This window comes from Falco rusticolus, chromosome 9 (assembly GCF_015220075.1).
Source record: "Falco rusticolus isolate bFalRus1 chromosome 9, bFalRus1.pri, whole genome shotgun sequence".
NCBI classification, from domain to species: domain Eukaryota; kingdom Metazoa; phylum Chordata; class Aves; order Falconiformes; family Falconidae; genus Falco; species Falco rusticolus.
The window spans coordinates 19,856,798-19,870,313 of NC_051195.1; the positions used below are offsets into that span (position 1 = coordinate 19,856,798).

The 13,516-nt window shown below is 50.2% G+C and overlaps 1 protein-coding gene across 1 annotated transcript; it reads left to right on the plus strand.

Annotated features, from left to right (window-relative positions):
• Nucleotides 1-984: 984 nt before the first annotated feature.
• LOC119153870 (microsomal triglyceride transfer protein-like) lies at nucleotides 985-13,073 on the plus strand. The gene is made up of 18 exons (XM_037400817.1): nucleotides 985-1,051; nucleotides 2,213-2,394; nucleotides 2,600-2,743; nucleotides 3,266-3,373; nucleotides 4,035-4,151; nucleotides 5,780-5,919; nucleotides 6,216-6,369; nucleotides 7,047-7,204; nucleotides 7,773-7,938; nucleotides 8,376-8,483; nucleotides 8,612-8,824; nucleotides 8,955-9,169; nucleotides 9,784-9,881; nucleotides 10,949-11,070; nucleotides 11,506-11,733; nucleotides 12,067-12,191; nucleotides 12,478-12,648; nucleotides 12,929-13,073. The coding sequence occupies exons 1-18, from the start codon at nucleotides 985-987 to the stop codon at nucleotides 13,071-13,073; spliced, it is 2,661 nt and encodes an 886-aa protein (XP_037256714.1).
• Nucleotides 13,074-13,516: the final 443 nt, after the last annotated feature.

Sequence of the window (13,516 nt, forward strand, 5' to 3'; positions counted from 1 at the left end):
GGTAGCTCACAGCTGGATTTGCCCTGCCTCTCAGGTCACAGTAGTGCCCCAAAAGCCCAGCAGCGATGCAGAGCTGGAAGATGTGCCCTTGAAAACGCCGTAACACCAAATCCGTTGGGTTTTGGTCCCACTCAATATGCAGATCACTTCCGTAAAGACATTACTGCCTCTCAGATCCCTGCACAAGAAGGGTGCGATGTGCCCGACCCTCTCCCACTCACCCATTCTTTTTGGCAAAAAGGTCTCTCAGGACCCTAAGCCACATCACCACCTCTAGGGACTCTGGGCCTTTGCAGTCTATAGTCTTTAGGAACTAATTAAACTCAGCAATCGTAAAGTTCATGCATGGGAAAAACAAAAGCACAGTTGGTGGGCCAAGGGCTTAGAAGGCTCTGTGGAGCACAACCAGCCAAGCCCCCCTCCTTAGCCCCTTTCCCATGCTGTATTTGAGGGGTAACAGTGTTCAGGTTCCCACTCATCAGTGTGGTCTCCCCATCCCCCTCCAGCCTGGCCCTTTAAGTAACTTGAGCCTCCAGGCTGCAGATCCCAGTCTCTAACTAAAAGGATGGAAAAGCTGTTTTCCCCCTTCCGGGTCTTTTCTTTTAAAAGCAACCATTTCTTCCCCTTCTGGTGGGAAGAGATGGTTCACCAAGGGACAGGGCGGCTTTCTGAGCATCCCCCTCCCGTATCAAGACAAACTGGCAATCTCTCCACCCTGTAATGCTTCTGGCAGCTCCTTTTTGCAGCTTTCCTCCCCTCCCGCTGCTCTTTGGCAAACCTCAGCTGATTTCCAAACCCTCCGTGGCTGCTGGGGGTTGGTGCAAAGGTTTAATTATTTGCTTTTCCTTGGATGTGTAAGGCTGGGATAGGGAGAAGTTTGGGCCCCATCGCCTGACGTTGCAAATCTTGCCCACTTTTGTTGGATAGCTCCCTCTCCCACCCCCCTTTTCTTCCCGGTCTCCCGCCCAGCTCCCGGAGCCCACCATGAATCCGCAGGCAGCTTTGGGATACATTGGCCTTCTTTGCTTTTCCTTTGTGAGCACAGCAAAAGGTAAGAGACTTTGGGCTGCTTGGGGTCCAGGGACATGGTGGGGTCCGGATGCCCCAATAGGCGGGATGTTCATCCCAGTGCACAAAGAGCCTCCTGGGGCTTGCCGTAATGCAACATCTCCCCAGTCTCTGGCCGGGGAGGGAAGAATTATTGCCTCAGCTGCAAACAGTCTGAGCACCTCCTAAGGTGGGGAAATTTTTTGGGACCATAGAAGTCCTCCCTGGGGGGTGAGGAAGACCGGAAAGCTGGAGCTTTTTTAACTGCACATGGTGCAGAAACATAGAAATTCTTCAGTCCGGCTGATGGAGGAAAGCCCCAGGGAGTGAGCTGGATTTCCATTGATTTCTTTCATTTGTTATTATAGCAAAAATAGCAAAACTATAAAACATTTCAGAAGCCAAACAAGTGCATCAGATGTGCAGAAGAATTTCAAGTGACTTTAGAAAATAGATTAGACTGCTTATGTCATGACAAAGGCAACCCTCCTCCCTGCAACTGTATTTTAATATGAGGAAGAGAAAGGGACTCCAAATAATTGTAGATAAATAAGATTAAAGCAAGGAGTTTTGATCTAAAGCTGCCACACCAATTTAATTTTGCCCTATCTCAAAGTCAGTGTTCTAATTAAGAGTTAGCAGTTCTGATGGGAAACACACAATATGAAGAATATGGCCTCCCTTCTCCCCTAAATAAAAATGCTGACGTTGCCCCAGTTAATGAACAATGCTGAAAAGACACTTCAAGATATCCCTCCTGCCTGTGGGCACGCTCAGGAAACTTTACTTCAGGATTAAAGTGTGTTTCTCTGGCACTTGAAAAAAAGTCCTGCTGAAGTCCCCAAGCAGAGCCCCCACTCTGGCCATTGTTTCTAAGGCAGGGCTGGAAACACAGGCAGGAATCAGCTGTCATCCAGAAAACACCCAAATTTCCAACTGGCTGGCACAAATAATTTCCCATAAAAACCTTCCCATGTTCTCCCCCAAACACATCAGCTATACCTACTGCTTGGTGTAAAAATGACATGTCCAGGAGGCAAAGTGATGCAGGTCACAGGTGTCCCTGCATGTCTGGGTTCTCTCTAGGGTGGAGGATGCTGGCTGCAGCAAGTGGAGGGACCAAGGTTTGCAACTGCGTACCTTCAACATTTGCATCTTTCCTTAGGGAGTTTGCAGCCACTTTTGTTCCAGCCTGGGACCCTGTATCAATACCACTATACCCTGGACGTCCAGCTGGAGCACACGTCCATGCTGTCCCTGCAGGGAGCCTGCCTGCAGGCTGAGGCGTTGGTCCAGTTACACCAGCTCTGGAGGGACCAAAGTGGGGAAGAGCTGCTCCAGGTGCAGGTGTGTGAGGTGGTAAAACCATTGCAGCTGGGAACTCCTCCTGGGAACAGTGATGCTGTCTTTCTTTAGCCCATTCCTTTTCTAGCCTACGCCATCTGAAAAATTACCTCTCTGACCAAGAGGCCATCACTTGCAGGTAAAATGCATAGCAACTTTAGAGCAGACATGCTTGGTTACTGCTTTCTGGCATCTTCTACTGTCATAGATCCGTGACCTGAAAGTCCAACACAAGCCAGAAGAGGAGAGGAGCCAGGATGGCACTGGAGGTCCCCCTGCAGAGATTGCACTGAGCCAAGAGGCACGGGCAGAGCTCCAGCAGCCAGTGTTCATCTCCTGGAGCAGTGGGAAGGTCAGCTGGACACCCCCTGGGCTTGCTCATGCCCTCCACAGAGCACTCCTGCCCACATCCCAATTTTTGCCAGCTACGAAGCATATACAAACTCTTGCTCCACCTCTGATTTCATATCAGAGCACAAGGAAGTGGACAGAGCAGCAAATGTAGGAATATTCACTCTCTCACAGGGTCCAATATGGAGCCCCATCCTCCAAAGAGGATGCAGGTTCAGCTGGAGCTGCAGCATCCCATGTTAAAATGGCTTCAGTCCTTATATATATATATATATAAGGTTATATAAGCTCATTTCTGAGCTTTTCCTCTAAGGCTTTGGAAAACAAGGGTGAGAAAAAGACAAATTTCATGGGCGTGCATCCACAAAACTTGTGCTATTGAGGGATATGGACCTTACTGAGAAAAATCTTCAGATGTCTACAGGGTGTTGCTTAGGCTGCAGGGGAGATGCCTGTAAGCAGGGAAAGCAGCAGGGCCCCCAGAGCTGTCCCCACAGCCAGACACCACCTCTTGCCCTCCCAGGTCAAAGCCTTCTACGGGGATGAAGCAGAAAGCATCCTGATCTCGAACCTGAAGCGAGGCATCATCAGTCTGCTCCAGCTCCAGCCCCATGCAGGCACTGCAGTGGAGGTAGGTGCAGAGCAGGTGCCAGACTCTGGCCAAAAGCCAGGGACCATGCTGCAGCAGGAGGGCCAGCCCCAAAGCACAGACAGCCCAGCTGCTTCAGCCAAGGAAGCAAAATTCAGGATAAAATCATGGGCTTTGCTGTTCCAGCTGCCCCTGGGCTGTGAGCAAGGATGGCTATTAGAAAGGCAGAAGATTTTAAATAAAATAATCAGTAGATGATTTTCAGGAATGGACACACTTACAAAATCATCATCTTTCCCTGGAGGGTAGGAATAGTAGAGAAAAACCTCTACAAGAATTTCTGCCAAGCGGGATTTTTGTTGTTCAGCACAGCCAGCAGCCAGCAAATGGAAGGGAAATCCCTCCATCCAGAGCTCCACTGGTCCTGGAGTAACCTGTGACCAACATGAAATAACCTCAAAACCCAAAATGCAGGCACAAAGATGATGCTGCTGGTGTTAGCTTTAATTTGCAAAAGCAAATTTTCTGCCCAGATGGACTTGGAGCTACCCAAGACCCCCAAATACAGCCCAGTTTCTAGCTTTTTGATGACTTTTCTGTTTCTCAGTTTGTCCTTTGTGTCTGTTCTCTACACAGATCATTTTATTCAGGCTCAGTCAAAGCTGATCACCCTTACCCATGGTCACTAATATTTGCGTTTCAGGAGGACATCTCTGGGAGCTGTCAAGTCACATACACTGTGTCCAACCATTCCATCACAAAGACAAAGGATCTCCTCAGCTGCACAAAGCTGAACTCTGGATTCACTTCTGTAAACAAAGCAAGTGCATTGCTCTCACGGTGGTGGGCTCAACTTATGTCAAGTACATCAGGGCTGTCCCAAAAATCTTGCTGCAGGTGGGCTTTGAGTCCCACTCCCAGCTGGCTTCAGCCTTCTGCACCAGCCTGGAATGGGACTCTAGCTCTTAGACCCATACCCAGCGTGGGATGCACCAACATACCTTGGGAGAAGCATATGGTTTCAAGGTGGGTAGGAGAAGAAAAGATGTCCTGGGTCATCCCATCCCCATCCTTGTTATCGCTTCTGACCCATCATTTAATCCTGCTTGGGAAGGTGGAGATACAGAAACGTTTTGTGGACCTCAGATTTACTGGATTAGGTTGACAGGGACAGGACCAAAAACTGCTGCTTGCTTCATTTAAAGCAGTAGCCCATGTTCAGCCTTGACATAGATTAAACTCTGTGGGTCTTAATGCAGCTATACCTGCCACGATTAAAATCAACAGGTTTTTCAAAGTATATAAATTCTACTGAATTCAATATAAAAATGGGCATCACCACGTAGAGAGCCCACAGGCTTTGGCAAGGGTCTTGACACCTGGCAGTCAAATTCTGAGTGTTCATATAATAAAAGCTTTCTGGGGTATGATTCATAGCAAACTTACCCAAGAAAGTAACGAACCCTGCATAGCACATTTTTGGCAATAAGGTTTTCACACAAACCTGCCATCTGGATTGAGGCAGCTCTCTGGACCGTGCCTGTATCTGTAGCTGTAACAGAAAAATGACAGTGCTGCCCAGCTCTGTAAAAGGCAAAGCCTATGGATAAAAAACCTCTCTATTAAAATAGTGATGTTATTATCCCTAATGCCATTTGCTGTCAAAAAACACTGCTTGCACATGGTTCAGCTCTTCCTCCTCCCCAAGACCTGCCACGTGCAAGCCCAGCTGCTTCAATAACATCTCCCAGCATGACCAGTGCTCCCCTCACCGCAGCTGGGAAACAAGGCAGAGGTGAAGTCCAGCAAGTGCGTCATTTCTTTTGGAAGGAAAAAATCCAGTGAGCTTCCCCAAGGTCACCACGCAAGGAAGCCAAGCATTCTTTGGCATAAGCTTGGTGGAAATTGCTGTTGCTTAGCTTTCTCTTTCTCTCGGAGAACGTCCTTGCTGATGCTTGTCAGGATGAGGCAGGTTTTGGCACTGAGTGCCATACCTCCTTCCCATACTGTGCGGCTGTGGAATGGGCCTGAAGGAAGGGCAATGCATTGGGAGGCACTGATTCCAGTTTGCAGTCTCCAGGCATCACCCATGCCAGGCAGGAATAACCCCTGCTCCCTCTGCTCCCCTTTTCTTCCATGGCTGACCAGCATGATACCACCATGTAGTGAAAGAGAAAGCCTGTTTGGTGTTGATCAGTCTGGCTCCCCACATCAGCCATGGGCAAGAGCATCCCTTCACCATGGTCCTCACCAGGTGTCACCTTCTCCCACATCTGGCAAGAGGTCAGGCTCTTCTGGATTTTCTTTTCCTATGTTTTGCAAGCAAAGCAGGCAACTTTGTGGACTGGAAAACTCTTTTGCTGCTAATAAAAAGGAGAGAAATCTCCTGGGGAGAGGAGAAGAGAGAAAAGGTTGCATTTTTTCTCTCCTTGCTTTTCCTTTTTTAAGATTTTTCGAGTCCAGTGGCAGCCCACCAGCAGAAGCCAGTACATGGTGAAAGACAACCTCCTCCAGTCGGTGCTGGCAGAGGAAAGCCACGTGCTGTCTCCAGCCCTGAGATCCACCACCAGCATCAAAATCAGTTCAAGGTGAGTGATGTCCCCATATCACCACCTGAACTGGGCAGCCTGGCAGGGGATGAAGGTGCATCTATTAGAGCTGAAGTATTCGCCGCTCTCCTGCCAGCTTGGCGGGCACAGACTGGTGCAGGCAGCAGGGACAAGGTGCAGCAGCTGGGCATGGCAGGCAGGGAACACCAAGCACCTTTTGACAGCTTCCACCCACATCTCCTCCTTCTGCAACCCTGCATGAACCCAACCAGCCTCTGAGCCATGGAAGATGTAAATGACAAAGTGCTCCCCAATGGCTTCTTCTCCCTCCACAGGCAGCAGCTCCAGCTAGTGTCTCCTCCAATGCCCGGCCCAGCAGAGGTGTCTGGACGAAGCCCTGAGGATGCACTGGCTGGCACAGAGGGACAGCACCAGACCCTGGGCATGGCCAGCCTGCCCTTCAGGAGGGTCTGCACCCACTGCCCATCGGTCAGTGATGCTGCCCACCCGCAAAACTCGCCACGTGCTCTCCCCCAGGCTGGGCACCAGGGTGGGCAGGAGAAGGCTGTAGAATTTAGGGTTCAACCACAGTGGTGTATTTGAAGGGGCTGGTGACTGCTGTCAAGGCAGGATGCCACCCTGGGAGTGCTGTAGAGCAGCAGCCTGACCTATTACCTCTCCCAAATAGTGTCTAGTGTTGCTACCCATGGTGGAAGGGACTCCTCTGTCCCCCCCAGGCATAGCTGTGTTCCCTTGATGGGGAAATAACCTGCAGCACAGCTGGCACATGCAGTTGCATTAAACTTATCACAGGTCTGAGGTCAGGAAATATTTCCACTGCAGGTCAGGCTGGCAAGGACGAACAAGAGCTTATTTCTGCCTCCTCACGTCCTCCAGACTTTTCACCTAGGAAATGTGGAATTTCAACAACTTTCAGGCATCAGCGATCCTCTTGGTTTCTTCTGATGTTTTCCTGGAAGATACCACAAACTGGGGCTTTAACACAAGTCCTCAGTGGTGGGTGGGAAGCTGCAGTAGATGCCTGCAGGCAACTACATGATCCCCATGGGTCCCTCCCACTCCTAAATATTTCCTGTATAAACATTATTCCATGATAATGGGGCTAGAAGACCTTAAATCCCACCTACCAAACTTCATCTTTGCAGCTGAGAGCCTACCTGAAGGATTTTGACAGCCAGAGAGTCAAAATGGACACCTCAAAGGTGGCAACAACCTGGCAGTTCCAGAGGTTCATCCGGATGCTGCACAGCGCGAAGAAGAGAGATGTTCTGCAGCTGCTGAGGAGAGCACCAGAGGAGATGCTGTGAGACTCCTAGGAGTTACCTTGTTGAAATTGGCTTTCCGCGCGTGTAGAACCCTGGCATGTAGGGTCATTCCTGGTCCTGGCAACTAGGGTCATTTAGTGCTGGTCCATACACCATACCTGATCCAGGCAGTCATCCTGACTAATCCAAGTGTGGTTTTATTTAATGCCTATTCTGTACAAACACTGCATGGCTTGCTATTCTTTTTTTCCTCTCTTCCTTTTTTCCTGCTGGCTTTGAAGCGGAGCAAATACTCCAGCAAGGCTTTCTGCAAATGTCATTGGAGGTCTGTCATTTTCGGACCATCCACCATAGCATCCATTCTTTGTTGGTGCGGGTGCTGTGGCCAGACTCTTCTCTGCAGTGGAATACCTTGAGGTGGGTGAGTTTAGAGCAAGAGCCAACCTTCCAGGTTTCTTAACCCATGAACTGAAGCTCCCAAGAGTTAAAGCAAGAAGAGAGCATGGAGAAGAGAAAGAGGGATGAGGAGCTGCACAGGGTACCTTGTTTCTTCTCCCGTTCTATCAGTGGGTCGTGCCACTGATAACCTCCTCCTTCTTGCTCCAGCCCCTTTGTTGTGGAGGCAGCGGTAGCTGCACAGTCGGTGGCATCCTTGGCAGCTCTCTCAGACTTTCTGGATTTCAGCAAGGAGCGCAAGTCCCTGCTGGAGAAGTTTCTCTACGCGGCAGCTTTCTCTCCCCGGCCTTCACGAGAGCTTCTCCGCCTGGTGTTAGTAAGTATGGATATTTCTTTCCCTCCCTGAGGGTCCTCAGTCCAGGATGGATCCTCACCCCATTTCAGGCAGGAGGAAATAACAAGCATGTTTTCCTGAAAGAGGAAAATATGATTCCATAGAAATATATCTTCCTGCTTGTGGGATTGTTTTATGCGCTTTTAATGGGACACTGGCAATGAGAGTAGATACTCCTCAGAGGAAAGTGAAGAAAGTGATTTATATCAGTGCATTACAGATAATAGAAGCTTAATTAAAAGCCACCATGAAAAAATGGCATTTTAAACCATGCCTTGCCTCCTTCAAGGCGGTTAAGAACCAGTTTCCCCTTACTTTTTTGGCAAAAGCTTTGAGGTAAAAGGTAAAACGCACTCTCCCTCTCTCTTTTTCACCCTCTTTTTTTCTCTGCTTCCTAATACCCCTTTCCTGGTGGCCAGGACAAGCTGGATGGGAAGCAGCTAGCCCCTGATGTCCAGGAGACAGGGATAGTTGCCATGGGGTCTCTGGTCGGCAAGCTGTGCCAGCAGAAGCTGTGTGGGCTGCAGGTGGGTCCTCTGCAAAACCCCACGCTTGGCTTTTTCGGACACCCCTGGCGCCACCTCTGGGGCTGCCCAGAATGTCTCCTGTCCCTCACCCCACTCTGCTTTTCTGCCCTCCTGCAAATCCCGAGCAGGAGGTGGAACGCGGGGTGGAAACCATCCTCAGGGGGCTAAAGGGGGCCGAGAAGGAGTCCGAGGTGGTCATTTATCTGCTGGCCCTGGGGAACGCAATGCTCCCTGAAACCATCCCCACCCTCCTGGACCATGCCGAGGAGGGTCCTGCCACTATCACCGCCGCTGCCATCTCTGCTCTGCAGCAATTCCCCGCTCAGCACATCTCCAGCAAGGTACGAAATGAAGGTGCCAAGGCTTGGTGCTCCTCTTCCCATTCAAAGCCAAGTCATCAGGGTCCAAACAGAACCAACACTTGCACATCACCACCCTAACACCACCATTTTAATTGCCCTCTCATATCAGGTGAAACGAGCAATGAGGAGGATTTTGCACGAGAAGAGGAAGAGCTACGAAAAAACGTGTCGCCTGGCCGCTGCAGAAATCCTCCTAGATAACGAGCCCTCACCCATGGATGTCATCAACATCCTGCTAGCTGCCAAAGAGCTGGAGACAGAGACAGCAACATTTTTGCTCCTGAAGGTCTGGAACAGCCTGCATGCTGACCACCACCCGGCAAGGTGGGTCTGGAGGGGAAGGTTGCATTTTTTACCCTAGCCCTACATCACGTTTTTCTCCCCCTCCACACTCAAGCTGTGGCTTTTGACCCAGTGTGCCTTTAAAGCCTGCTAGCATCACTTCTTGGAGCTGGCACCGAGGCTGTCCCAGAAATTCCCAGCTCCTGGAAGAGGAAAAGATACAGATGCCACCCAACCAGCCAAAACCCAGCGTCCCTCCTCATCCTGCCCCAGTGCAGCAGGACCCAGACTTGTGGTTTCAGCAGAGTCCTTGGAGGCCAAAGCTCTGGCTCACAGGGCAGGGCACGATTTGTAACTGCATTAATCTTCCTATCTGCACAAAACGAACTGAGCACTAACATTTTTCAGAGTTAAGCAAAAGCTGCACAAAAACATCTGACTGGTTTATCCTAATAAACCGGAGGAGAGGGAAATTCCAGGGTAGGCCGCATCTGTTGGTTTCCTTTTTTTGATCACATTTCTCTGGGCAGTCAGTGACCAGGATAAATACTTCAGAAATTTATATTTCCTTCTCTGTACAGCCTTCTGTAATGACCACTGACATTTTCCCTTCCTTCCCTCCCAGTGCTAACACACCCTTTCCCTCTTGCTTCCAGGAAGATAATGAAGGACATCATGGGAGACCCACAGATAAATAATTACAACTTCTTCTCAAAAGCTGGCATCTCCTCTTCTTTCTCAGGACCTCTGACAGGTGACACCACGGAGAACACTGACCCCATGGTCCCCTCAAACGGCTAAAGGAGTGGCTGGTAGGGAAAGGCAGCTTTCAGAGGAAGCCTCAGCTTTATAGAAATGCCCCAAAATCTCAGTGTGAGGTTTCTGAGCATGTCCCCCAGCACCAGCTGAAGGCTGGCTGGTTGCCACCACCCAAAATACATACATCTTTCTCTGACACCCCTACAGCAGGGGGGCTGGGCTGTGCCACATAGTTTCCCTAAATCTGCTAATTTGAAAGAGGTACTTCAGCTGGAGATGAAGCCAATGGTAAATTGTAAGTGGGAGTTTCTGTGCTTTTGCCGATGAGTCAAGATACTTAGCTTCCTTAGGAATTTTTAATAAGCTCTTCAAAGAGGTGAGTCCTTGCACTGAGATAAAATCAAACTTCAGAGAGACTGCGGCAATCAACATTTGCTAAATATCTGCTTAAATCTTTGCCCCTCAGCTCTCTTTTCTGTCCTCCTTCAAATTAGCTCAGTCTAGCCTTGTAGGGGGTAGGTGGAAGCAAAATAGCCAATACCTGGAAGAAAAACATTGCAATGCTGAATCCTTTGATTATTGCAAGAATGGAAGGAGACACCACAGAGAGGCTTTTCCCTCTGAATCATTTAGCTTTATCAGATATTTAACATCTAACATATAAAATCCGTGCAGGTCAGCCACCCTGACCATAGGTGGGACAGCTCTTACAGGACTAGCCATGCAATCTGTTGAGGAGGCTTACAAACTACCATGGAGTTCTGAGGATCCTGCTTTTAGACTTACCTAGTGACCTCCCAATTCCTGCAATCCATCTGGATGAGCTTTTTTAAGAAGCCACTCTGTCTTGCCGAGCTCTGACTTGGTGGCACAGGGGACCTGCTTTCTGGCATCCCAGCCTTGCACATCCCACCTACAGGCTCTGTATTTTCTTATTAGTCTTCATCCCCTGATGCTGCTCTCAGAGCGTTTATGGCTCACCACCATTCAGTGACTCATTCACAAAAAGAGACGTGCCAGGTGCTGCCCAGGGATACTTACAGGTGTCTGTCTGCCTTTCAGTCACCCAGGACCTGCTTTCCACCTTCAGGCTGGACCTGCTGTTTTTGGAAGGTGGATTTCTACGGAAGAGTGTCTCTGATTTCTCCCTGCTCAGCCGTGGCTGGCAGCTTCGCGCAGCTCAGGTGTGCTTCTGGGAGAGCAGCTGGGGGGCACATAGGTGGAGGGGGGAGACGGCATCAACCCAGTGGTCCCACCACCTCAACTGTGTCCCCTCTTAACCTCTTTACGGTGTTTGACCTCACCTCTGCACTCAGTATGCTCCTTATCAGAAATACATAAACGCATACCTCCCATCGTTGATGTGAAGGCAGACAGGTCTGCTCTGGAGAAGGGAGGGCTTGCTCCCCCAAAAAACAGGGGATGCAACATTGCTGCTGCACAGTGCTCAGGGATAGCTTGGATACCCTGTCCAACCCACCCCATCACTGTCTTCCTGTTTCAAAGGGTGCCTGCTGGAGGGCTGGACAAGCAGAGCAACTCAAATAGCACTGCAGGGCATGAAACAACCTCTCCAGCTTTGCTCTGTGCACTAGCATGGGTCTGCTTCTGTGTTTTAGGTCACTATTGAAGCACAAGGGATGGAGTCGATGCTGGGAGAAAACGTCTTGGAAGGAGAAGAGGAGCCAGAGCTCATGGCTGGGATGTCTGCTATCTTCTTTGATGTTCAGTTGCGGCCAATAATCTTCTTCCAGGGATATACAGACTTAATGGCCAAGGTCCTGTTAAGCAGTGGAGAACCCACAAGTGTGGTCAAAGGGAACCTCCTGCTGATGGACCATCACCAGGTACCAGAGCTTGGGGGGCAGCGGGGAGGGACGTGACCTGCCTCCATGCCAAATCTTAGTGAAACTCACAGCATGAGCCAGTGGGTTTTTAGGTATGTTACCACGGATAGAGGTCCAGGAGTGAGGTGGCCCTGCATGATGTCTCTTGTGGTTGGTAAAACAGCAGGACGGCTGGCTCTGCCATGGGACATACATGGCTGGAGTTTCTCCCATGCAAGCCCAGCTTCTGGGTTGGGTTAGGCAGTCCCAGCAGCCACAAGTCACTGCCAGTATCAGCTGCTCGGCCAAGAGCGGTGCTCTGTCATAGCAAGGTCTGCCTTTTCCACCTTCCAGGTCATCCCTCTGCAGTCTGGCCTCCAAGTGGCTGTCAAACTCCAGGGTGGGCTAGGGCTTGACATTTCAGCTGACATGGATGTGAACATTTGGGAGCAGGAGCTGAAAACCAGCATCAATGCAAGGTCAGTGGGTGAGAAACTGCTTGGCTCTGGGGGTGCAGGGTACCTGGGGGGCTCAGCACCTAGCACCTTAGGCTGGCTTTCCACAGCCCCTTCCCCTTCTCCTGCTGGGTCCAGCCCTACCTGGTGGACACAATGAGTAGGGCGGCTGGTGGGCACTGGTTACACAATCCTTTTCCATGGCCAGATCTAAAATTAAGATGCTTAAAAGGGTTGTTTGGTGCCAGTGCACAGTGGCCAGCACAGGGCCATTGCTCAGTGACCGGATTCAAATGCTTCTGTCTTGCAGGGGAAGCCTCACCATTGATTTCCAGGCAGAACTAGATGCCCCTTTCCTCCAAGCCACCCTGAGAAGCCAGACAGAAGTCGAGACCTCAATCCACTTTGACACCATGCTGAGGTTTTCTAGCAGCCCAGTGCTCATGTGCCTGCAGCTGAGAGAGGAGCAGGTTCCATACAGGTAATCTCTGGATATGGCCGGATACTGTAGAAACATCATGACATGCTTGAGATAAAGGAGGGCTTCTTGGAGAGAGGAGGGAATTAATGGTTATGCACTTTTTGAGCAGGGTGGGTCAAAACTGGTAGGAATAGGGGAACACCACCACAAGTTCATGATGCATGGGTGGAAACACCACGTTTAGACCATCAGGAGATGGTGAATATGCTGGTCTGGGAGGAAGATGACGTCCACCACCACCACAGCCTCCTTACCATCTTGCTGTCACCTTGTCCCACAGAGAAATCTTCACAGTTTCCAAATCTGCCGGGAGCCAGAGCAACACCACTCGAAAAGGCAGACGAGGCACCATGCCTGGGCGGGAGTTTGCCTTGCACCGGGCCAACTCCAAAGTCTGCAACCTCCTGCTGACGGTGGAAGAATAGGAGAATCTGAGCACTCTGGGACTGAATAACTGCCCCCTCCCCTGCCACACACCCCAGTTTTATGTGAACCCGACATGAGCTGTCCAGGGCTCTGCCCAACTCCTCCACAACATTCTTTTAATAAGAAAAATGCTGCATTAAGGGCATCAGAAGAAACTACAAGAGGAACTGCTGCAGGACAGCCAGAGGCACCCCTTGCTTGGGGCTGGAGGAGCCAAACCTGGCTTCCCCACCCCAAAGGCTGAGATTTCCCTGTCTGAACCCTTGGCTTGCTAGAAGCCAAACTGGTCCTTGTGAAAAAGAGCCTTCTTTTGCAAATGAATGATTTCTCAGAGCCCAAGAAACCTTTCTGCAAGCCTATAGCCAAAAATGCCACATTTTCTCCCCATTCATCAAAGCAGTCAGGAGAGAGCACATCTGCAGCCAGCAGGGAGGAGATTCCC

Excerpts from the sequence above, each read along its gene's own strand:
- LOC119153870 (XM_037400817.1), top strand. The coding sequence starts at position 985 with ATGAATCCGCAGGCAGCTTTGGGATACATTGGCCTTCTTTGCTTTTCC. Across the intron at positions 7,939-8,375 it reads AGCTTCTCCGCCTGGTGTTA|GACAAGCTGGATGGGAAGCA; the intron begins GTAAGTATGGAT and ends CCTGGTGGCCAG. Across the intron at positions 8,484-8,611 it reads AGAAGCTGTGTGGGCTGCAG|GAGGTGGAACGCGGGGTGGA; the intron begins GTGGGTCCTCTG and ends AATCCCGAGCAG.